Source organism: Mustela nigripes, unplaced genomic scaffold (assembly GCF_022355385.1).
Source record: "Mustela nigripes isolate SB6536 unplaced genomic scaffold, MUSNIG.SB6536 HiC_scaffold_148, whole genome shotgun sequence".
NCBI lineage: Eukaryota > Metazoa > Chordata > Mammalia > Carnivora > Mustelidae > Mustela > Mustela nigripes.
In genome coordinates, this window is record NW_026739562.1 from 5684551 (window position 1) to 5709369 (window position 24819).

A 24819-nucleotide genomic window follows, 5' to 3' on the forward strand; every position below is an offset into this window, starting at 1 on the left:
AGAGGGGGAAATACATACCTCCCCGTGGGGTACTGACATTGTACCTTGTTTTCGTCTTTTATAACACCTGTAATAACCGAGCCACTCACAAGACCACAAGCACCATAACAGCAGGGATTGGCGATGTCTTGTTAATTATTGTACCTCTGGTGTGTGACACGTAGTAGGCTCTAAATAAATAATGAATGAATGTTTGCCTAATACATTTTAGCTTTAAATAGCTAGAAATAAAATTTGGCCATGCCAGTTTACCATTTCAGCATATATGAGAGTGTATAACATTTAGCCTGCACATAGCAGGAAAATGACCACTTTGGGTCTACAAAAGGGAGTTACATGGATACACTGAACAGCTGTATCTGTTTAAAATGTACTGTCTAAACTTTGGGTCATTTTTCCTGTGAGATGGGCTTCTGTGCATAAAGGGAAAATAAAAGATAGGAACCACTTGCGGGTATTTATCACTGAAAAGGGAATTTTACCCTAAAAACAGAAATCATAGACTAAAGCCCGCCAGGTTCAAAACTTCCCAGTGAGAAAAAATGGCCAATGGCAGTGACCACACCAGACCCCATGGTGCATAGAAAGGAGGCAGCTTGAGTGGACCGGGAAATCACTGAGTTCAGGACTCTGATTCCAGCGCTGCTCCTTTGACCAGGGCTACGATCTCTGCTCATACGTTCAGCAAACAGTTATCTCCAGGCACTGGATTCTTGCACCTATAAAATGAGAGAGCAGACTAGATCACCTCTGCTGTCTCTTCAGTCTGTGAGTCGTGGTTCCAGACAGTCCTGGTAACATCGCAAAGTTACGATCAGCCGATTATTAATACTCTTGCTCCCCACCCACTTGGGTTTCCCATGGCTAATGTGGCAATCTCCATTTTCCAGCATCACAGAACACATCGACTTTGCCACTCCAATACAGCAGCCGGCGATGGAGCCGCTTTGCAACGGCAATCTGCCCACGAGCATGCACACCCTGGACCACCTGCACGGGGTCTCCAACCGGGCCAGCCTGCACTACACGGGCGAGAGTCAGCTGACAGAGGTGAGTGCCGTCTTCAGCGCGGCTGTACTTGCTAGCACTGCAGTGGTGTGGCAGCTGACAGCAGGAAGCCCAGGGGCTGGGCCGCATTTCAGAGGGCCTAACTCTAGGTGGTTTTAGGCCAGGCCTGATTTATTTCAGGCCCTGGGAGTGAGTTCATGCTTTTCCTTTAAGGGCCAGGAAATTTGAATTCTGATTCACTCCTCAAGGTAGGTAGCATTCTGCTTGCTAGCGGACAGAGGCTCTTGTCAGGATTATTTGGGGCAGCTTATTCTCCTGTTGGCATTCTTAAGAAGGCAGGGAAGGTGAGCAGACCCGGCATCTGCCTAGCAGACAATGTACCGAGAAGGACAATTGAGAAACCACCACAGATGTCCAAGAGTAGAGGATTTGTTAAATAAGTGTTGTACAGATAGAGGATAGTATACAGTGGAGCCCCCAAGAAAGATGTAGTAGAAATATATTTATTGGCATGAAGAAATCTTCATGTTATGTGAAAATATAGGGGACAATAGGTAGTGTGATCCCATATTCTGTGAGTGAGGCAGTATGTGTGTACACATGCTATTTCAGAAAAATCCCTGAAACATCAGTAGTGTAAAGATACTAACACTGGTTGCGTCTGGGTGACAGGAATACAGATAGTTTTAATTTTCTTTATTTACTCTCTTTTCTAATGTTGCTGTAATGAATATGTTTTACATGTCTGTAGTTTTTGTCGAGTGGGAGGGTACGGAAGGGATGCTAGGTTTCCATACATCTTCCCCTAAGTGCCCGACCAGCAGGACCACAGCACATACCCCAGAGCAGCCGCTGGCTTTTGGGCCCTAGTGTCCAGCTCAGCATCAGCAGCGTCACCTAGATCCTGCTCCTTTCCTTGCTCTCACCTGCCGTCTTTCCCTACACCAGGTACTGCAAAATCTTGGCAAAGACCAGTATCCACAGCAGTCACTCGAACAAATCGGCACACGAATTGCCAAAGTTTTGGAAAAGGTGAGTCACCCTGTAGGAAAGCTGGAAACTACCATCTGTCCACCTTCTGACTTTCCCAGATTATTTGCCACTAAGTGGCTCTAACCTCTATGTGAGTTACGCAGCACTTAGTAGCTAACGGGAGGACATGGAATGACCCACCACTGAGTTTCCATTACTTTTCCCTTGCTTTTTCCATCCCTCGGTTAGCACTCTTTTTGGCTGCTCTGTGTATCTTCTGTGGTGGAACCTACCTTGTCAGTTTTGTCTTTTTTTTTTTTAACCACACATGTTGAGCCCGTGGCCTTTATTCGTGCCCTGGCCCTCAGTTTTGTCTTCTTTACTCCAGTGTGGAGCTCCTGGCAACCAGGGAATCTCAGTATATGATGTAAGTCGGGTATTCTGGTGGTGAAGAGTAGTTGGTATTTCAGGCTGTAGATGGGAAACACAACTTTAAATACCTTCTTCTCTTGAAATAATGAAACAAAATATCTGCAAAACTGTGTTTTCATAGAAGCCTGGAGAACATATTCTGCGTTTCTAAGACTGTTCATCCGTTTCTGTGTGATCTTTATGTAAAAAGGGGGTTTTGTAAAACTAAAATTAATTATTTTATGGTTAAGTTCTCTCCACTTTATTAATATACAATGTTAAAGCAGTACTATAACCTCATGAGAATCTACTGGGCTTCTGGCACTACATGGCAGTGTGGCAGGAATAGGGAAGTCATGGTAGTTTTAAACACAGGAAATGGGAAAGACATAGCATCACCATTCTGTGTCGATTCTGAACCCCATCTGGCCATATGTCACCAGTTCCCCTGATGACTTGCATTACAAGGAATATTCCTTGATTATGGTCCATTTTGGTTTCCTGGGCTTGGTTCCTTAATCTGTTTCTCCACTCTTGACCCTTCTCTCTGAGTGGTCTTTCTTTTCTGTAAGAAAGGCCTGTGTTTGCCGTTGAAAAGCTCACTCGTCTTGCTTCCCACCTTTCTCTCCCCTTTTAGTCCAAACTGGCACAACCCCTTTAAAAGACTTTGTAGAGGGCGCCTGGGTGGCTCAGTGGGTTGGGCCTCTGCCTTCAGCTCAGGTCATGATCTCAGGGTCCTGGGATCGGGCCCCGCATTGGGCTCTGTGCTTAGTGGGGAGACTGCTTCCTCCTCTCTCTCTGCCTGCCTTTCTGCCTGCTTGTGATCTCTCTCGCCCTCTGTCAAATAAATAAATAAAATCTTTAAAAAAAAAAAAAAAGACTTTGTAGACCTTCAATTGATAAGTCACTGCAGACAGAACCCACATCTCAAATCTCTTCAAGAAGGTCCCTGTCTACCTTCAATGTGAGTCCAGGGTGTAAATACCTTAAGATTTTTAGGCACTTTTTGTCTGTGAGAGCCTTATGAGGCTTACATCTATATCCTTCTGAGGCAGGAATAACAAAAGGTCCTACTGCCTTGTTTCTGATTTGAGCTTGACCCCAAGGCCATAGTTTTACTGGTAACTTTCTGGATTTTTTTTTTTTTTTTTTTTACTTTAAAATCTCATGCTGATTGGAGAAGCTGACAATCGAAAAAGTTTCATTTTCTAACCCTGCAAGTCCCAGCTTGAGAGCAGTTTTTCTAAACCCTGCCCAAAAACTGTAGTTTCTAAAGTGCTCTCTCTTTTAATAGCTTTTCAAAAACCCTTTGTCACTCTCACCATTCTTCTTGGAAGTCTTCCTAGCCAGATTTACAACTTGGTTAGGTATTTTTGCTGTATTCTAAGATACAGCCTCAATGTTTTACCAATAGATAAGTCCGCCCCTTCTCCAGCCTCCCGCCCTGATTTCCTCCGTGCTCGTCCAGCCTCCGTGAAGAGTCTCACTGCTGCTCAGCAGTTGTAGTCGACCCAGTCCTAGAACTAACACCACAGGTTCTAAGTGTGTGGTATGGCCGCACTCTATTCTGAACACCAAACACTATTTCAGTTCTCCATTTCTGCCTCAGAAGCCACTCCAGAATCTACTGGCTTCAAACAAAACCGTGATTTGCTCAAGACTGTGCAGTCTGAGCCAGACTCAGCTGGACATTCTTCTGGTCTCCCTTGGAGTCATTCATGCCACTGAAGACGTGTAGAGACTCATCTGGGACTGGCCACCGAAGAAGGTTTCACTCATGTGTCTGAACCTCCAGTGGAGAGGGTGGAATAGCTGGGCACAGCTGGGAAGCCCTGCCTTGGTTGTCTCCCAGTAGCTGGACCTTTCTCCATGATGTCTCGGGGCTCCAGAAGGGTGAGAGCAGAAGCACGCAGGCCCCCGAGAGCCTGTGCGTAGCCAGAACTGCCACGGCACCACTCTGTCCAAGTGCAGAGTGTTGGCGCCTGCTTGGAATCAAAGGCCAGGGAAACGTCCTCCATGTGCTAGCAGTGACAAAGAATGCATGGCCCATCTTTAACACACCGCGGGTCCCTCCAGAGAAGCAACAAGACTGACAGCATCTCAGCAGAGATGATAGAAACCAGAGGCCAGTGTAACAACATCTTTCAAGCTGGAAGAGAAAAACTGCAAGCCTAGAATTTTATACCAGCAAATATGTCCTTCAGATATTAAGGTGAAATAAAGATGGGTTCAGAGAAAAGAAAATTCAGAGAATCTGACACCAGAGGGCCTGCACTGAAATAGCAAAGAACGTTCTCAGGAAAACATCCCAGATAGAGATATCGACACGCAAGAGGGAATGAAGAACGCCACGAAGACAAATGGAAATGAACAGTAGCCATACAGTCCTAGCTGCAGGGCGCTGAAGTGCCGCGCTTTTACGTGTCACTAAAGTGCACAGTAACAATAACAGGTGATGGGAGGGAAGTAAATGGAGTTGAAAAGTTCTGAGGTTTAATTGGTATCAGCCAAGTGCTAAAGTAATAATTTGCATAGGACTGTGATAAGTAAGAATACAGTTTTAAGCTCTAGGCTAACTACTAACAATGGTTTTAAAATGTAATTGAACAGAAGGAAAATGGAATAATGTAAAACATTTGATTAAAGAAAGTCAGGCAAGAGAAAGGGTGCATAAAAATAAAATGCAAATGGTAAAATAGGAAGTAGAGATTCCAAGCGTATCAGCAGTTAGGTAAAAAAGATTATGTAATTGAAGCATTTAGTATGGAATGGATTTTTTAAATTGAACTATATGCTGCTTATAAGAGAAACACTTTAAATATCAGGTACAGAAGTGTTGAGAATATGAAGATGGAAAACAATATATACCATGCAAACAATTTAAAAAAGAGAGCAACATTGTCATCAGAAAAAAATAGACTTTGAAGCAGGAAGCACTCCTAGCACTAGAAGAGCTAAAATGAAAAAGATCAATAATGGCAAATGTGGGAGATGCTACAGAGCTACCAGAACTCTCATGTTGGGACTTGCCAGTTGGGAGTATTACCATACAGACATTTTGGAGAAGTTTGGTTGTCTATTAAGCATATTTGATCCAGGAATTTTAGTGCTAGATATTTATCAAAGAGGCATGAAAATACATGTCCACAAAATACTTTATGTTCACAGCAGATTTATTCATAATAGCCAGAAAAACATTGAGGTGCCCATCAATAGAAGAATGGAAGAACAATGGTGTATTTACATGGTGGATACTAATTATACTAATGGATTCAGTAAGAAAGGCCCAACATTCATATTGATGAATCTCAAAAATACTACACTAATAAAAGAGATTGGACACAAAAAAAGTACCTAGTATGTGAGTTCCAACTATATGAAATTCTAGAACAGGCAAAACTCACCTGTGGTGTTAGAAATCTGATCACTTGTTGCTTTGTGGGGAGAAGGTTGACTGGGAAGCAGCCTGAAAGGACTTTGTAGAGTGTTGGAAATGTTGTGTATTTAGTAGTAGTCAAAAGTGAATGTTTTACTTAAGATCTGAGCATTTCTGTGTAAATTATACCTATTTTCAAAAATGAAGGTTTAAGGATCTTAGACCACCAGAAACTGAAACAGACTTGAACGAAAAATCACTAAAGGAATTTCTTCAGGCAGAATAAAAACTATCCCAGATGGAAACAGGAAGAAGCAGAGAGCAACAGGGTAAATATTAGAGTAAATATAAATGAGTGTGACCATACAAAGTAATGCCAGTAGTAGCTTCCGATGGGAAAGTGTACTAGCATCAGGTGTGTCCCTCCAGAGGGAGTCCTTGCTTAGCCCAGCGACCCTTCTCTGCCTGCTGCCCTTTGCTGCTAGGCCACAGTTCAAGTGCAAGAGAACAAGTCAAATGATGTATTATGGGAACTGTCCTGGTTTTGATGTTCCAAGTTCCATATAAAAACCAGTATCTTTTGTGATAGCTCCTTGAGTCCTGGAAAGAGCCTCGCTCTTTATAAGAACCACGGCACTCTGAAACTCAGTACTGGCTTTTCATGAGGTGTTGTTCATGGTTTATTTCCAGTTCTCCTAGTCTAGTTACAGTTACCAACTGAGGTCATTTTTACTATAAGCTATTTTGCCTGGTAAGAGAACATTCTCCCTTTATTAGGTTTTCAGGAAAATAGAGCTAGAAGGCTAATCTAGTAACCATGTCCATTGTGGGCTCACAAACCAATCTCCATGACTTTGAGTTACTAACTTTAATACAACTCCTCTCCGACTTTAGGGTCCACCAGAATCACCTGGAGCGCTTATTAGAGTCCACAGTTTGCTGGGCTTCTTGAGTTAGTAGGACTAGGGCTGGGCTTGAGTATGGACATTTCTAGTAAGCTGTTGGCTGATACTGCTGGTAAGAAGATCACATTTTGAAACCGCTGCCTTAGAAAATGGCAGTGATGACAAATAAAGCACCCCTTTCTCATTTATCACTCACAGAAGAACAAGCATGTCCATATCCTCTTTGCTTCCAGCTTTTAAAATAGTCATTATCATTTGTCATTTCTTGGAAAGCCCAAGGAGTTTGTAGTTTGCATTGCCATTCATTATCTCCTTAAGTGTCTGTAGATGACACTGATTAGTCCCCAAGTGAAGGTTAAACCCTCGAGACGCTGCCCCAGGTTGCCGCTGAGGTCGCTCCCACATAACCTGCTCGGACAGCGCTGCCTCCCCAGACGTGCAGCACACCACAGCCATTGCCAAGCAGCCAGTTTGTGTGCCAGCTCGCCACTTAGCCCTCTTCGACCTGTGTGCTGGTGCAGAGTGGTTCTTCTACTTCCGTCCCCTGCTCCCCCTGCTAGGGGCCCGTGGGCACCTCTCCATGCTGAGTAGATCTGTGGCCAACCCAGTTTCGGTCCAGACCGACCCAGCTGCTCCACCTCTTTTCTAGTCCAGCCCCGCTCACAAACATGGAGTCGAGCTTGCTCGAGTCTCTTCCCCACCCCCTGCCGGGTATCAGGGCCCCGTTTGACCCCAATGCATCAGCTACCCCAAGGCAATTGTCATTCTTTCCAGCCAGCCCACTTACAGCTGTGCTTCTGGTCACTTCCATTTCATGGACAGTGGGGAGGAGAGGAGTGGGCAGTCTCTTGGCACAAGTTTGTCTTCAGCTTTCATCTAGTCCCACAATGGAAAGATTTATCCTCTATCACACAATGTCAAACTTCTGCCATCAGACCCCGAGAAAGTTAGCTCCGCACTGAGACTTTAGTTTCATCTGCGTCTCCCGGGGCATTCTTTTATGTCACAGTGCCTTGGCCACATTGAACCAAGGCTATGAAAGTCCATTCTGCTGCTGCTACCACTCTGCGGTATCCACTGCCAGAGGATTTAGGGCCAGCTAGATAAATATTTTATACTCGTACAACTCAGTAGGGCACTTGTGGTCTTGCCTTTGGTCAGAAGGATAGAGTAGGAAACCCAGTAAACCAGCCATGCAGCTTCCATGAGTTTTTCCAAGAATTCCCCTAGCAGTCTGGCAGCAGGCCCAGGGACAGTTATCTGCCCCTTTCCCCAAGTGACAGTTCAGCGACAAGGGATCAAGTCCACATGAGCTGAGTATGGGAACAACCCTAGTTCAGAAGTCGCAAGTTCCATGCAGGAACCAATAACTTTTACAAGAGTCCACTGGGCCTAGAGTGCAAGAGTTCCAGCAAGGGACAAGAAATGTCACACTGGGGAATGGTCACAGTCCTCTCCATCCACTGCAGTTTAGTCAGGTTGTATTTACTCTAAGTGTGTTGGCTGATAACATGGCTGGCATTCTACCTTTATTAGGTTTCCAGGGTAACACAGCTAAAAGATTAACATGAGATTAATTTTCCCATGAATACACATGGGCAGGGTGTTAGGTTTTAGCTTTATCAGGGAAGTAGAAGAATTAAAGTAATAATTTGTATTTTTAGTCTGGAATAGTTTAAAGGTGCATATTGTCGTTTCTAGGCTCATCATTAAAAGAACAGTTGAAGAATGTAAAGTTAAGGAAAAATGGAATAATAAAAAAAATTTGATTAATTCAGTAAAGTAAGAAAGGAAGACAAAAGGAATATAAAATGGAAATATATATTATATGTAAAATATAAAAATGGGTAAAATAAAATACAAATAGTAAAGTGTTAGAGATAAGTATAATACGTCATTAATGACAGTAAATACAAAAGGACTAAGTATTCCAATTAGATTACCAACATTATCAGACTGGGTTAAAACACTGAACCCACTTATGTGCTGTTCACAAGTAACACACTTTACTGTAAGATATTAAATGGTTGAAATTAAACATGGGAAGAAGATATACAAACACTCATCAAAAGAAAGCTGGTTTAACTATGCCAACATCAGACAATGTGGAATTTACAGGAAGAAGCATTACTACAAAAAAGACGATTAATAATAATAGAGAGATCAGTCCACCAAGAATATACAAAATTATAAATTTTGATGAAACCAATAAGATAATTTCAAATTATATACGACAAGCATTAAACATTGGCAGATCTAAACAGAGAAACAAATGAATCTACAATCATAATAGACATCAACCTCTCTCAGTAAGTGGTAGAACTAAACAGACAAAAAAAAGTAAAAATATAGACCATCTTCCTAAAAAACAAATTTGACTTCACATATTTATATAATGTTTCATTAAACTGTGACATAATTCTCTTTTTTAAGAAAGCATATGGCTCAATCAGTAGAGCATGCTACTCTTGATCTTGGGGTTATGAGTTCGAGCCCCATATTAAGATAGAACCCACTTAAAATAATTTTTTTCAAAATGCATGTGGACCATTTACCGTGTTAATCATAAACTGAGTCATAAAATTTAAAATACTGAAATAATTTATAGTATTGTTTTCTTTTTTTTTTTTTAAGATTTTTTTATTTATTTTTTTGACAGAGATCTCAAGCAGGCAGAGAGGCAGAAAGAGAGAGGAGGAAGCAGGCTCCCTGCTGAGCAGAGAGCCCGATGTGGGGCTCGATCCCAGGACCCTGGGATCATGACCTGAGCCGAAGGCAGAGGCTTTAACCCACTGAGCCACCCAGGAGCCCCGAGAAACAGATATTTTAAAATGGAAGAGTAACTTTTAAAAATACTTTTAAATGGTTTTCTGTGGAGGGAAGAAAGAAATTGGTTGGGAAAGATCGGGCATGAAGCTAGATTTTCTTGACTCGATATTGTCTTTTGTTTGATTTTGAAAACAAATATTTTGTTTAATATCAAAACAAATTTTAATAAGGCAGTTCCTAATTAAAAGTAAAATTAAGTGAGCCCGACCACATATTCAGTTGGTAATAAAACCATACCAAGAGGAACTATTCCAAGTGACTTTAAAAGACCATTATTTGACTACCTCCCTGATGGGATACTTACCCTACGCACAAAAGAAAACCTTACTCGTTTTCAATAATACTATTAGAAATATTGATATTGTCTTGAGATTGTAGGTGTATGCAATGCAAAATAAATGAATAATTGTGTTGGTAATGTTGCAAACTAGAGTTTGGCCATGGGTAAAGGACATAAAAGTGTGAGAATGATGATGTTAAGTAAATGTCTATAGTCGTGAATTAAAAATACTAGCAAAACTTTCTCATATATTTACACATTTCCTAACTTTATTTGCTGAAAAGATTAATATGAGTGAGTAACCCAGTATTGATAAGCACACTTTATGCCTAGATATTGATCCTTAGATACTAGTTTCCATTAAAGGAGCCAGAATTCCTTGGAGAAATGGCTTCTACCAAGTCCAGGCAAGCAAAGAGACTCCCAAGCTCAACAAAGGTTGTGTCAGAAGAACTCAGAGTCAACTGGAATATGTTCCCATTGGCCAAAGATGGAACACTTTGACGCAACTGAGTGGGTAGATCACATCACATATATTAAACGATATTTAGACTCCCAAATTCATGCTGAGGATTTGGTTTTGGAAGATACATGGGGAACAAACTTGGGTTTTTGTTTTTGTTTTGTTTTGTTTTTCCTAATATGAAAAGAAAATAACCAGCATGTTTCCTTTCTTTCTAAATGAACTGTACTTTAGGGTAAATGATCCAATGATGAGAAAAAGTCTCTCTATAGGAGTATTCCAAGTAGTAAACTAGAAATAATAAAATTAGAATATTACAGTTTCGCTGCTCCTAATTAATTTTTGGCAGTGATCATCACTCGCTACTAACCTCACAAATACACTCAGCGTGTAGGTACCATTGGACATTCATGTTACCACCTGTGAAGCGTTTGGCCACCCTCCCTCCTCAGTAAGTCAAATCTGAGGCCAGTCAAGCCTCTGACTACCAACTATGGGAAATACAGGGGCAAAGGAGCGTGTTAAATGACTCCTGGGATACCATCAGCAGAGGCCAGACAGTGGAAAACTACAGGATACATAACCCCATTTCTTCCACAGGAATGTTAAATAGTAGATGAAGATGAACCCTCGGTATCAAAAGACGCTTAAGGAACACATTAACCAATGGCAACATGCAAACTTTATTTAGATTATGATTCAAATTATAAAAGCAGAATGAACTTGCATAAGACAGCCAGGGGAAACAGGACTATTGATGATACTAAAAAATAATTTTCAATATTTTAAGCAAGCTTTGTTAACCTTGTTTTAAATATGAGTTTTTATCTTTTAGAGGTACACACATGGAAAACTTACTGATGAAATTATGTGAAGTCTGGGATTTGCTTCACATTAATATGGATGAGGGGTTAGAGGAAATCATAAGTGGCCATGAGTTGATAAGTGTTGAAGCTGGTCATTGAGTGCATGGAAGTTCTTATACTATTGTCTTCTTTTGTATATATTTGAAATTTATCATTATAAAATATTTTTAAAATGTTATCTCAAAGGTGAACAAACAAATACCATACCAGAAATGAGGAAGTTAAAAAAACAAATTGACATCTCTTAAACTAAAATTATATTTATTTAAGTCAAATACTCATTGGGTGAATTAGACACAATTAAATAGTGAATGCAAGCTTTGTGTAAAAAAATTACCTAAAATATTATAGAGACAAGACGGTAAGTGAATCGACAGATTCAGGAAGCATGCCATTTTCCAACCTGGATAAGTAAAAAGAAATCCATGCCTGGCTACATCATAGTAAGTCAGCAAAAACAAAGGTATCTTAAGAGCATCTGTTTCAGTCGGGGCACTGTCAGGGAAACAGAGAAGACATTAGGTAATTCAGAAGAGCAAATTGAAGGTTGAGAATTGATTACATTGTTGTGAGAGGGTGAAAAAGGAAACTCCTGACTCCAGTAAACTAGAAATACCAACTGCTGGGCCTGGCACCCAAGCCTAGGGATGAGAGAAACAGGCAGGCAGTGGGGTTTTCAAAATCTCAGCGTTCACAGGAATTCTGGCAAGTGGGAGTTCTGGCTTCTGAAGAGGGAGCATATCCTGGCTGCTGAAGGGATGCAGTGAGGCTGGGTCTGGGAGTGCAAAATACCATTGCTCAAATGACGCTGACAGGTGCAACACGCAAACAGGAAGAAAAAAGTCCTTTCTCCCTCTTGCCTTTCAGTTTCCTAGGTTGCACATTTGCAGACCCTGACAAGAAGCCTGCTAACAAAGGAGAAATATGATTTGCAGAGTTCTAGCCACAGTACCACAGAACAAATTATAGAATTTTGGATTTGCATCTGACCACTTGATAAAGACCGCAACGTTCATGCATGAATTTACTCACAAACAAATATGTCGCCGAGGCTTAGTGTATACCAAAGACTTTTTAAGTGCTTGAGATAAATCAGTGAGGAAAAATTTAGACAAAGACCTCTGCCCTTAGGAAGAACAGAAGGGACAGATTACCTACAGAGGAATGATGGTCAAAATGACAGCCCATTTCTCAAAACACCTATCTAAGCCAGGTGATAGTTTTGAAAACATAGTGGGCCCTCCTAGAATTGTGTACCTTACAATGAGAGAAGAGTAAACACATTTAAAGATAACTGGAAAAAGTTTACTACCAGGAGTCCTACCTAAACGAATTTTTCTGTATGAAAGCCAAAGAAGGATTGTCTGAGACCGAAGATTTGCTAAGCAAATAAAATGATACATGCGTGCAAACCCAAGCAAATATGTCTGTAGAAAACAATAATTTGTGGGATTTTTAAGAGAAATGACTAAACAGAAATACTATGCAAAACAATACACATTTGAGTGTGGGATGATCGGAGTTAAAGTGTTCAAAAGGCCTCTTAATATTTAGGAGGAATGAGTTAACATATTGCTTGGACCTATGTCCAGTATTGAGTAAAGATTTAAGGTTAACCATTAAAAAGAATGCAGATCCCAATCCTTTGAAGATAAAATAAGTTAGGAAGGGGAGGATTAAAAAAAGGGGGGGGGGCGCCTGGGTGGCTCAGTGGGTTAAGCCGCTGCCTTCGGCTCAGGTCATGATCTCAGGGTCCTGGGATCGAGTCCCACATCGGGCTCTCTGCTCAGCAGGGGGCCTGCTTCCCTTCCTCTCTCTCTGTGATCCCTTCCCTTCCTCTCTCCTACTGTGATCTCTCTCTGTCAAATAAATAAATACAATCTTTAAAAAAAAAAAAAAAACATTAGTGCAAGAAGTGGCAAAAAAATAAAAATAAAAAGCATTTAAGGGTCAGAACAACAGTAACAAAAAGTGATAAGAACAAATAGAAGCCAAGAAGTAGACAATCTTAAAAACAATCTGTAATAAGGGGCACCTGGTGAGTGTCTGCCTTCAGCTCATGTTGTAATCCCAGAGCCCTGGGGTGGAGCCTCTGGTCAGGCTCCCCACTCAGCAGGGAATCTGCTTCTCCCTCTGCCCCTTACCCTACTTGTGCTTTGATGCTCTCTCTCACTCTCTCAAATCTTTTTTTTTCTTTTTTAAGATTTTATTTATTTATTTGACAGAGTGCACAAGTAGGGAGAACAGCAGGCAAAGGGGAAGGGAGAAGTAGGCTCTCCGCTGAGCAGGGATCCCAATGTGGGCCTTGATCTCAGGACCCTAGGTTTATGACCTGTGGAAGGCAGCCGCTTAACTAATTGAGCCACCCAGGCATCCTCAAATAAAATCTTAAAAAAAAAATTCTGTAATGTAGCAGTCAAAATAATGTCAAATCGGAAATTTTTTAAAGATTTAATGAGTCATGCCTGAAACATAATGCAAACATTGAAAAAAATGGGAAAGAAGATATACCAGATATCTGGTAATCAAAAGAAATTTATAGTTATTAATTACCTGAAAAATATATTTCAAAACAAAAAAATTATTAGGAGCAGAGAAAATTACTATGTAATGATAAGAGATTTAATTCACATGATACACAAATTCTAAACTTACACATACCCAATAAAGTAATCTCAAAAATATAAAGCAAAGATGATCCACTGGAAGAAATAAAAAATACCGACATAAATACCGTTCCCCACTGTTGATAAGCCAATCAGTGTCTGAATCTATATTCATGAAGTGTGTTAGTGTGTGGTTTTCCGTATTTGTAATGCTTTGTCTAGTTTTGTTATTAGGTTAATAATAAATGACTTTGTATAATGAGTTAAATGTTCCCTCCACCTTATTTTTCCAGAAGACTTTATACAGAAGTGGTATTATTTCTCCCTTAAATATTTGATAGAATTAAGCAGTGAAGCCATCTGGGCCAGGATTCTTCTTTGTGAGAGATTTCTAACAACAAATTCAATTTCTTTAGTAAATATTCAAATTATCTCTCTTCTTGAGTGAGTTTTGGTAGTTGTATCTTTAAAGAAATTTGTCTACTTCATCCAAGTTGTTGAATTTATTAGCATAAAATTGTTCATAATTCTTTTTTTTTCTAATTCTGTTAACATCTGTGGGATCTGTAGTAACATATTCTCTTGTAATTCTGATGTTGTTGGTACTTTGTATCTTTTCTCTTTTTTTTTTCCTGATTAGACTGACAGAAGTTTATCCATTTTATTGATTTTCTCAAAGAACCGAGAACTCAAAGTTTCGAATCCATTGATTTTTCCCTGTTGTTTTTATTTTCTCTGTCATTGTTGTCTGCTCTTATCTTTACTATTTCCTGTCTTCTGCTTCTTAGGATTTAATTTGTTGGGATTTTTTTAGTTTCTTTATGTGTAGGTTTATTTATTTGATCCCTTGCTTTTCTAAGGCAGGTGTTTAATGTTAAAAGTTCCCTCTAAATTCTATTTTAGCTTCATACCACAAATTTTGACATATTTTCATTCAGTTTAAAATAGTTTATAATTTTCCTCCTAATTTCTCTTTTGATCTGTAAGTTATTTTGAAGTATGTTATTTGGGTTTCCAACTATTGGGCATTTTCCAGATCTCTCTCTTTAATTGATTTCTAATTTTATTGCAGTAAATGAACATAGTTCATGTGACTTACGTTCTTTTAAACTTATTCAGACTTTTTTATGATCCAGAACATGATATGTCTTGATAAATGTTCCATGTACCTCAGAAAAGAATACTTTTACTGTTAGAGTATTCTAGAAATGTCATTTAGGTCAAGTTGTTTGATAATATTGTTCATGTCTTCTTTATCTTTACTGACTTTTTTGTGTATTTCTTCTGTCCGTCATTGAGAAGCATGTTGAAATCATCAGCTGTAACTCTGAATTTGTATATATTTTATTTTCTATCAGTTTTTGATTCTTGCATTTTTAAGTACTATTATTAAGTGCAGAAATCAGTGAAACCAAAGAATGGAGATCCACAATCTAAAAGTTGTTTCTTTGAAGCACTGCTCAGGCAAAATTAATCAAGAAGAAATAAAGTACAAATAACCAATATTGAGGGAAAAGGGAAGCAAAACTATAGCTAAAGAGATAAGAAAATGATACAATTAACAATTTTATGCCAATAAATTTCAAAACAATTGTAAAGAAGACAAATTTCTAGAAAAATGTAATTATCCAAATTGATTTGGTAATATAACTCAAATAAATTGCAGCAGTACATTAAAAAAATCTCCTCACAAAGGATACAAAGCCTATTGATTTTACAAGTAAATTCTATCAGACTTAAGAAGTACACCATCTCAATATAAATAGACTCCTCTGGACAGCGGAAAAGGGAACAACTTCCCAATTAATTGCTTGAGACAAGACCAGTGTCTTGAAAACAAAACTAGACAAAGACATGAGAAAAAAATAATACTGTTAGCTCACTCACAAACATAGGTATCAAAATCATAAGCCAAATTTTAACAGACAAAATCCGACAGGATATATTTTTCTTTTACAAGATGCACCTTGATCCAGTTGGGTTTATCCCAAAAAATACAAAAATGGTCTAACTCTAGGAAAACCCTGTATTTCATCATCCAAATTAAAGGATTAATATTATGAAATTATTTCAGTAGATTATATTTGATAAAATGCAGTACCATTCATTAAAGCTAATGCAAATTTAGAATAGACAAAGACTTCCTTAATCTAGTGAGAAGAATCAACAAAATATTTCAGCAAAGATGATTCTTAATGGAGAATATTTAAAATAATTCTTTGAAGTCAGGAAAGAGAATGCCCACCATCACCACTTTATTCCAGATTTGTACCAAAAGTCGTAGCAAGTACAGTAAACCAAAAAAAAAAAAAAAAGAAATAGTGTAAGTATTAGGAAGAAAAAAACCCAAAGTATAATTTAGAAATGATGTAATCATCTACATAGCAAACCCAAAAGAATCTACAAATTTTTAGAAATAATAACATTTTTATCAAGATGGCTGCCTGTAAAGTCAATAAAAATAAGTTGCATTTCTATACAGCAACAGAAGGTATTAGAAAACATGATTTTCAAAGTATTTCCATTGTTACAAAAATATAAGGTCCCCAATAATCTAACAAAAGATTTGTAAACCCTGACTGCACAAAGTGATACAACTTTATTGAAAGGCATTTTAAGACCTAAATAAACCAAGATATATAATGTTCATGGATAAGACAACACACATCATAAACATGTCAGTTTTCCCTAATTTGATTTCTAGAGTCAATGCTACTATAAACAAAATAGCAACAAGTTTTTCTTTCTTTCTTTTTTTTTTTTTTTAATGGTACTTGAAAAGCAGACCTTTATATGGAAGGGTAAGGAATAGACATGACACTCTTGAAAAAAAATAAGGTGAGAATTGCCTTACTTTTATGAAAAATTATAAAACAGACCATAATGCGTTGTGCTCAAGGATAAACAGAAATAATGACCAGGGGGACTACATAGAAAGCCCCAAAACATACTGACATACATTGGGCTGTGGAAGATCAACAGGGAAAGAGGGGGTTTTTGCAGGAAGCTCTGCTGGGGCAATTGCTGAGCTCATGCATCCTCACCTCACAGCTTATACAAAAAAGGAATTCCGTGTGAATTAAGGACTGGAGTATGAAAAACAAAGCCCTAAAAATTGGAATAAAATGTAGATGATCTTTCTGCCCTTGGAATAGAAAATGATTTCTTAAGATATTAAAGTACTAACTAGAAGAGAAAATGTGACTAAGTTCACCTACATTAAAGTTTAAACTTTTTTTTAATTAAATACATTTTTTAAATCAAAGAGAGGTAAGCCAGAGTGAGAGAAAGTATGTGTGACACATTCAACCTGCAAGGGCTGATACACAGAACATAGAAACAAATCAGTGAGAAAGATAAATAATAAAATAGAAAGATACATAAAAGATGTTAACAGACGTTTCACTGAAAAAAGATGTGTGTGGCCAATAAACTCAAGAAACAGTATCAGTCTCACTAATGACCAGGAAATGCAAACTAAGACCACAGTAAGATGCTATTTTATCACCACTGATGACACCAAGAATTAGAAAGGCTAGAAAGCAAGAAGCACTTCTAAACATTGCTGATGGAATTGTAGATTGTTACAGCACCTCTACGGAACAAGTCGCCATTTTCTTGTTCTGTTGGACATTTACATGTCTTGTGAACCAGCAAGCCTACCTGTAGGTACCTACTCTAGACTAGAGAAACTCTGCACGTTTATTTGCAACAGAAAACTTTTAAACAGGAAATATTTCAGAGCCCCTCTCTACAGAAAAGGGATAAATGCATTGTAATATATTCACTTAATGGACGTTTCATTATGCAGCAAGGAAATTGAATGAACTAAAGCTACACACAACATGGATGAATTTTAGAAATAAGAGTGTTGAGTAAAGAGTTCAAGTCTGGGGCACCTGGGTAACTCCGTGGGTTAACCCTTTGCCTTCAGCTCGGGTCATAATCTCAGGGTCCTGAGTTCAAACTCTGCATCGGGCTCTCTGCTTGTTAGGGAGCCTGCTTCCCCTTTCTGTCTGCCTGCTGCTCTGCCTACTTTTGATTGCTCTCTTGTTTTCAAATAAATAAAATCTTTAAAAAAAAGATAAAGTTCAAGTCCCAGAAAACTCCTTACCACATTAGACCACTTTTATAATGCATAAGAAGTACACTAAGTATTTTATTGTTGAAGGAAATGTGTGTGTGTGACAGAACACTTTGAAAAGGCGATGGGGTAAGAAACACAGCATTTAGGATAGTGTGTGCCTGTGGAGAAAAGGCAAGAGGCTGGAATTGTTTAAGAACACATAGGCTGGCTGCAAGTTCATTCTCGACCAGGGCGGCAGCGTGCGGGATATTCATTATTTTATGTTTTATAGCATAGGGGTATATTTTTTCATATAATTATTATGTATATATAATTACATAAACATGTTCTTTTGTATGTGTGAAATATTGGCATTAAAGAAAGATAATTCGAGTTTTAAAAAAAGAATCCTTTTGAGAAACCAATCAAAAGGACCACGTCACTAAGTCACTGAGAAGGGGGAATAAATCAGGCAGTCTCCGATTTCTCTGCAGCAGCCAACCATGCCAGCAAGCGATGGAACAATGCCAACACATTATTCAAGGAAGGAAAGAATGAGCCATGGTTTTATATCCAGCCAGCTGTCCTTCAGGTATGAAGGCTGAAGACAGAAAGTTTTGAACTTTCATGATTATATCGGTTTGCTAGGGTTACAGTAACAAAGCACCACAGACTAGGGACCTTAAACGGTAGAAATTTGTTTTCTCGCATTTCTGGAGCCTCCAGGTCCAGGATCTGGGTGACGACAGGAAGGGTTTCCTCTGAGGCCTCCCTCCTCAGGCTGCCGGTGGCCAGAGACTCTTGCTTCCCCACCACAGGGCCTTCCCTCTGCACACAGGACCCTGACGTGGCTCTTCCTCTTCTATAAATCCTTCGTATAAATCCAGTCTTACTGGATTAAGGGCTCACGCTGAGGGCCTCATTTTAATTTAATTACCTCCTTTAAGACCTTATCTCCAAATACGGTTACATTCTGAGGTACGAGAGGCTGAGATGTGTCTTGGAGAAGCACAATTCAGCCCATAACAATCTCAAAAGAATATTGTTCCCACCAACAGGACTGGGCTGAACCTCAGTCAACCACGACATGATTGGGGAAACCACACAAAAGTCATGTCAGTGGTCAATGAATGTGTTTAACTGCAAAACCAATATAGAAAACAAACTTTGGGGAATAGGGGGATAGAACAATATAAATACTATATGCCCTGACAATGAAGAATAATAAAATGACCAAAGAATTATATTGGAAGAAAGAAATAAGATAGCAAAAATCAGGGCAGGTTTTCTGTGATGGTCAGGAGTTAGAGACATCTGTCTGCTTAGTGATGGTCGGGAGTTAGAGACCATCCATCAAAAGGGGCAAATGAAATAGACAGGAAAATCCAAAATTAGATCTAAATTAAGTACTGAAATTTTGTGTATGGTAAAGGTAGCATCTCACTGGGTGAAGAGAGATGAATTATTTGTTAAATCTTATTGGGACAACTTAGTAATCATTTAAGGTGGAGCCATATTTTTTATACCAAGTTAAATTTCAAATGGATCAAAGATTTAAATGTGAAAAAAACGAAACTAGAAAAGTCCGGGGGGGTGGCATTCTTGGGGAGAAAATATAAAAATTTCTTGATAACCTTCAAGTAAGCAAGACCTTGTCAGCTACAACTAAAAATCCAGAAGCCATCTAAATTAACAAACTGAACTATGTAGAAATCAAAGCCTGCATTGCAAAAAAAAAAAAAAAAAAAACAAAAAAACAACGAAAGGTCCAAAAGCAAACATCAGAAAACTGAGGGAATGTATCTGTAATTTGTATCACAGGCAAGAAGTTCTTTGCTATATATATATATATATATATATATATATATATATATTTAAGAGACACCAGCCTCAACTAACCATTCCTTTGTAGAACCAGACCTCCTGGGTCCTTTCCAGCATGGCAGCCCTCTACTGGAGAGTGAAAGGCCAGGGAAAGAAGGCAATCGACTGCCTCCGCCAGGCCCTCCACTATGCTCCACACCAGATGAAGGTGAGTGGGACTCAGAGGTGCGAATTTGTCTCCTGGTCCTTTCCTGTTATGAGGTTTCAACGAGCTTTCCTCGTGCACAGCCAGTGAGGTAGTGGCAAGAGGCGAGCACAGGCTGGAAGAACCTTCGACCCCGCTGATGCTGCTGCAAGCCTGGGAGTGAGACATACTCCCTTGCCTTCCCTGCCTCCGCAAATGGGAACAAGGGAAAGTCTTCAAGATTCCATCATTTAATGCCCCTTCCACTATGTGCAGAGCCACCCAATGTACAACAAATACACTGGCCTAGGCAGGCCATCACCCTGCAAGTCCTTCTGGGATTAGCCTACACCCAGGGACCTGGAGGCCTGTGACACTTGTTTTATGTGTACTGCTGATCTGAGCTTGTTTCCAGACCCTGAAACTGAAGCAGTTTCCACCTCTTCTTATATATGGGCCAGTTCCTGGTCTCTGTCTGACTTCACTTTTTCCACAAAAACAGAAAGCCCTGCTAACTCAGTGTCACATCAATCTTTTCAAAAATGCCAGTTACTGCTATGATGACTGAGAACGTTCAGCTTTTCAACAGCACAGTGGTGTCCACACTGCTGAGTTCTGCATTCGCCTCCACATCTCAGACTTTCTGAAGACACAGCTTGGGTCTTGTTTGCTCGTAAGGGCAGCATTTGGAATGGTGGCAGGAGCTCTGCCTCTTGCTGGCTTTGTGACCTTAGGCAAGTTTTAAAGCTCTGTGACCTCATATAATGATCTCACTCTGTGAGTGTCCGGTAAGGACACAGGTGGGTCCTTTGTCCCTAGGGCTTCTGTATCTCCTGGAGAACCCTGTACAGTGTGATACAGGTGGTGCTTACTGGATGCACTTAAAGGACTAAGTCTTTGTGCTGGTTAACAGTGTTGCTATTTGTTCTGCTCATCATTCTGTGCTCTGTACTTTAAGCCAGAGGACGCTCTAGGTCAGGGGTCAGGAAACCCTTCCTGCAAAGGGCTACACAATAAGAAATTGAGGCTGTGTGGGCCAGACATCCTCTGTTGGAGCCAAGTCCCTTCTGCCATGCTGGCCTGAAACAGCCGCAGAAATACATAAAAGAACAGGAATGGTCCCATTCCAATAAAACCTTACAAATACAGGCAGCGGGCTAGATTCGCCCTGTAGGCCAGAGTTTGCTGGCCCCTGCTTCAATCAGATGATGCCATGGGCCTTGCAGAAGACACTTGCACTCTCCGACAGCAGGACTCCAAGTGTGGTCTGTGAACTGGCCATTACTGTTCATTACCAGTCACAACGAGTTACTGCCCCAGTAGTAAAACCAGCAATTTCACTAAGCAGACTGTTTACTTAGTTGACTCATCTGCTTTGTGTTTTGAGGCCAGACTTTCCTAAAGAAACAAGTAATGCATTGGTTTATGTCTTCATGCATCTCCCCATGGGTCATGGGCCAGTAGCAAACAGAAGACCGGCAGGTTAGGTTGCATTACTCAGTCACTCACCAGGAGAAACTTACTGCATTATTTATGGTCAGGAACCAAAGCCCCCAAATCAGTATCCTTTCCTTCTCAGCCTTCTCCTTCCTTTCCCAGGACGTGCCCCTGATCAGCCTGGCTAACATCTTGCACAACGCCAAGCTCTGGAACGATGCAGTCATAGTAGCCACCATGGCAGTGGAGATCGCGCCACACTTCGCCGTGAACCACTTCACGCTGGGCAACGTCTACGTGGCGATGGTGAGGTCGCTGGTGTGGGCGGAGCAGATCACCTCCGCCGCTGCCTCCCCCAGGCACGCCTGTGCCTTCAAACTCCCTTGACGGTGTCAGTGTCCTCCAGTTTCCTGTACGCTTTGTGCCTCTCATTGCTAGCCCCACCAAAGGCATATTTTATGGCTAAGGAGTTTGTAAATTTAAAAAAAAACACAGTACATGAAACCCATCTAAGTACTTGCAACTGTGTGGCCCCTCCCCGTGAGTTTCACACTGACAGTGGCGTCAGATTGACCTACAATTTTCTGGAGACTTCACCTGTTCCAGAAAACCTGCGTGGGCAGACTCACCTATGCTCCCTTGTTTTCAGATGGGGTTAGGTGCCTATTATCACTGCACTCATGATGCCCTGTACATGTCTCTCTTTTCACCTTGTTTTAGAATTTTTTAAGTATCTGTCTCTCCCCCAGACAGTGTGCTCCTTAGGGAAGAGATTCCTCATCGTCTTTCTGTCCCTAGCACTTCACAGTGTCTGGCACACACTAGGTGCTCCTCACGTGTCCCCTGATGGCGGCATGCCACTAGTTTCGTGGGGTACCATTTCCAGAGAAAATGGCGAAGCCATCGTCCAGAACCCTCATTCTGGTCAGAAACAAGGACTGATTTCAGAACTTGAAATCCCAGGGGTCCTCTAGAAGCTGTCATAGCTGAATTTAATATGAGAATCGTGCCATGCATTTTCATCTATAGCTTGGGGCCCCACACGGGGCGATTCCCAAGGTGCTCTCAATAAAGGTTAATAGAATGAGCAGCTTGAAGCTGGAAGTTTTATGTGTCAGCCTTGACTTGAAAGGCAGCGAGTATAATTTGGCCAGGTAGGTATTGCTGAATGTGCAGAATTCCTTCTCTGCTTCTTAGAATCAAAGAATCTATTTTTGTCCCCAGTAAATGTGAAATTTGCTACTATGAATGAGGAATTCTGCCTCTCATTTGCCTAGAAGGCGTCACTTAACCATTTGGTTTGGGCTCTTCTTTGAGAGTATTGGTCTAAGTAGAAGATAAACGCCTTCAGTATGACAGCGATCGTTTCCAAACAATGTTCATTATTTTTAAATGCTAGGGAGAACAAAAAAGTTTCAAAATTTATAGCACCTAACTTTGAGACACTTAACTGCCATCTTTCTAGCTATAGTAGAAAATTCAGGTAGAGGCATAGGGAGCATTTGCCTGGCACAGTTCTAGAAGTTTCTGTGAGGATTAAATGGAGGGTTTTCATAAAGCACCCAGCACAGTGCCTGGCATGTGGCCCTCACTGTTGGGTCAGATCTTTGTAAAGTCAACCTCCCCTTCCCCTTTGGCTCTTGGGCTCTGCCTTCCTTTCCTTGTACACTGCTGATTTCCCCTTCTCAGGGGGTGGTGGTGATATTGTGCCTTGGGGGTGATGTTCCCTTCCAGACCTCGGAGTTCTACCATCAGAGATGTCGATCCATTGAGAAACCATTGCAGGATGCTCCTAGCACAGAGGTGCTTCTCGAGGAGAAAGAAGTCACAGTACATGCTTAGCCACGGGGTGGTGTCCCGCTCACATCTGTCCCTTTGCCCCTCACAGGAGGAGTTTGAGAAAGCTCTCGTGTGGTATGAATCGACGCTGAAGCTGCAGCCTGAGTTCGTTCCAGCCAAGAACCGAATCCAGACCATCCAGTGTCACTTAATGCTAAAGAAGGGACGGCGCTCGCCTTAGTGCACCCTCCTCCCTCTCTCTCTCTCGCTCTCTCGCTCTCTCATTTCTCTCTCTTCTCACACTCTTTAAAAAAAAAAAAAAGAATAAGAAAAGAAACCAATCATTGTCAGTATCTACTTTTAATGATGTGTGTGAAAATAACTGAGTAGGACTTACAACAGGACTTTTACGTATGTGGGAATCGGTTTGTCTTTGTTTTGAAGTCCCCTCTTTCCCCCCAGCCAACCTCAGAAACACAAATTTCTCAAAAGGAAAATGCAGCGGAAAGATACCGTGTAAATACTGAGCCAAGACGTTTCTGGAGCTGTGCTCTGTCTCCAAAACCTCGATGCCTTTAGGGCTTTTCTCAGTGGTCCAGCCGGCCGCCGCCACCACCTCCTCCTCCTCCTCCTGCTCCTCCTCCTCCTCCTCCTCGTTGGCGGAGGACAAAGCGCGCTGCGCATCCTCTGCTTCCTGTCGTAGCCTCTGTCAGTGGAAATGCAGAAGCCCGCCCGGTGCCAGTGAGAACCAATGTTGTGCGCTCTCGCCAGTAGATCCGTGCTGTCCCCCGTCGTCCGTTCCATGCTGCTATGTCACAAACCCTCAGAGGTAGTTTGCAGGGGAGGAAGGGGAAATGATTTTTAAAAAAACAATATTTACAACAACAAAAACTCTTAGGATCACCTGACCTTTGTAATGTTATTTATGTTGGGGAGGGAGGGGGGTGCTGAGAAGGGGAAATCAGCAGTGTACAACATCTATATCATTTGTGCTTTAATTACAAATCACAAGGAAACCAATAAGTTGAAATCCTATATAACAGGTTTATATATATAGAATATGTATATTTGAAGCCCTCTACGCTGAATCTATGTTTTACTAATTCTTTGTTCACTGTGTTACCCATCTCAGAATAAGGTGTGAGTGTCCGCTCCCTCTCTCTGAGGCCTTCAAACTTAGCTCCTCGGGAGAGAGCGATGCGCCAAGGTTGAGTGTTTCCGTACAATGCTTTTACCTCTGGTCCCAGGAGAATCAGAAACTCCAGACATTTTGGAATCTTCAAGGGCACATACTGAGAACAAAAATAAAAGTTGTTTATGAGCAACATAGGTCTGGAGTGTTGTTGTTTTTTTTTTCTTTAAAACCAGACTAATGTGGACAGCTCAGAAGCCGACGGTAACTCTGGATCTGATCCTCTCAAGTCTTGGGTCGTCTTCATCTTTCTTCCTTTCCACAGAGGCACGGTGAGGGGAGAAACAATCCATCACTAGGCTTTATAGTTGATGAGCTTATTAGCATGATACATTTGACCGGGAAAGATACACGATCAGCAAGTGTTCAGAGGTGGGTATATAATTGACCTTCCCGGAAAGGAATAATCTACGGCACAAAGTCACTTCCCCTCAGGTAAGCACCGATCCTGAGGTTCACCCTGGGAAGCTTCGTGGAGAGCCTTGGCAAGCATCCTTCAGGGACAGGCACACACTACACAGCCAGCCAGTGTTAGCTCTCCTCAGCGGAGGTCTTCAATCAAGCCGCCTCATCTTCCCAATTATAGAAATAAATTACCTTTTCCTCCACGTTAAAGAGTTT

At 40.8% G+C, this 24819-nt stretch overlaps 1 protein-coding gene across 3 annotated transcripts in view; it reads left to right on the forward strand.

Annotated features, from left to right (window-relative positions):
• LOC132008448 (tetratricopeptide repeat protein 17) overlaps positions 1-24335 on the forward strand; it is a 118799-nt gene extending 94464 nt beyond the window's left edge. For 2 of the 3 annotated variants that reach the window (XM_059387071.1, XM_059387072.1), the window contains 5 exons: positions 891-1050; positions 1957-2040; positions 19695-19814; positions 21390-21533; positions 23116-24335. In XM_059387071.1, the coding sequence (XP_059243054.1) occupies positions 891-1050; positions 1957-2040; positions 19695-19814; positions 21390-21533; positions 23116-23247 (640 nt within the window). In that variant the 3' untranslated portion in view covers positions 23248-24335. Of the gene's footprint in view, positions 1-890; positions 1051-1956; positions 2041-9331; positions 10031-19694; positions 19815-21389; positions 21534-23115 lie in introns of those variants that run through there. The other variant, XM_059387073.1, reaches the window with a different exon arrangement.
• The last annotated feature ends 484 nt before the right edge of the window (positions 24336-24819 follow it).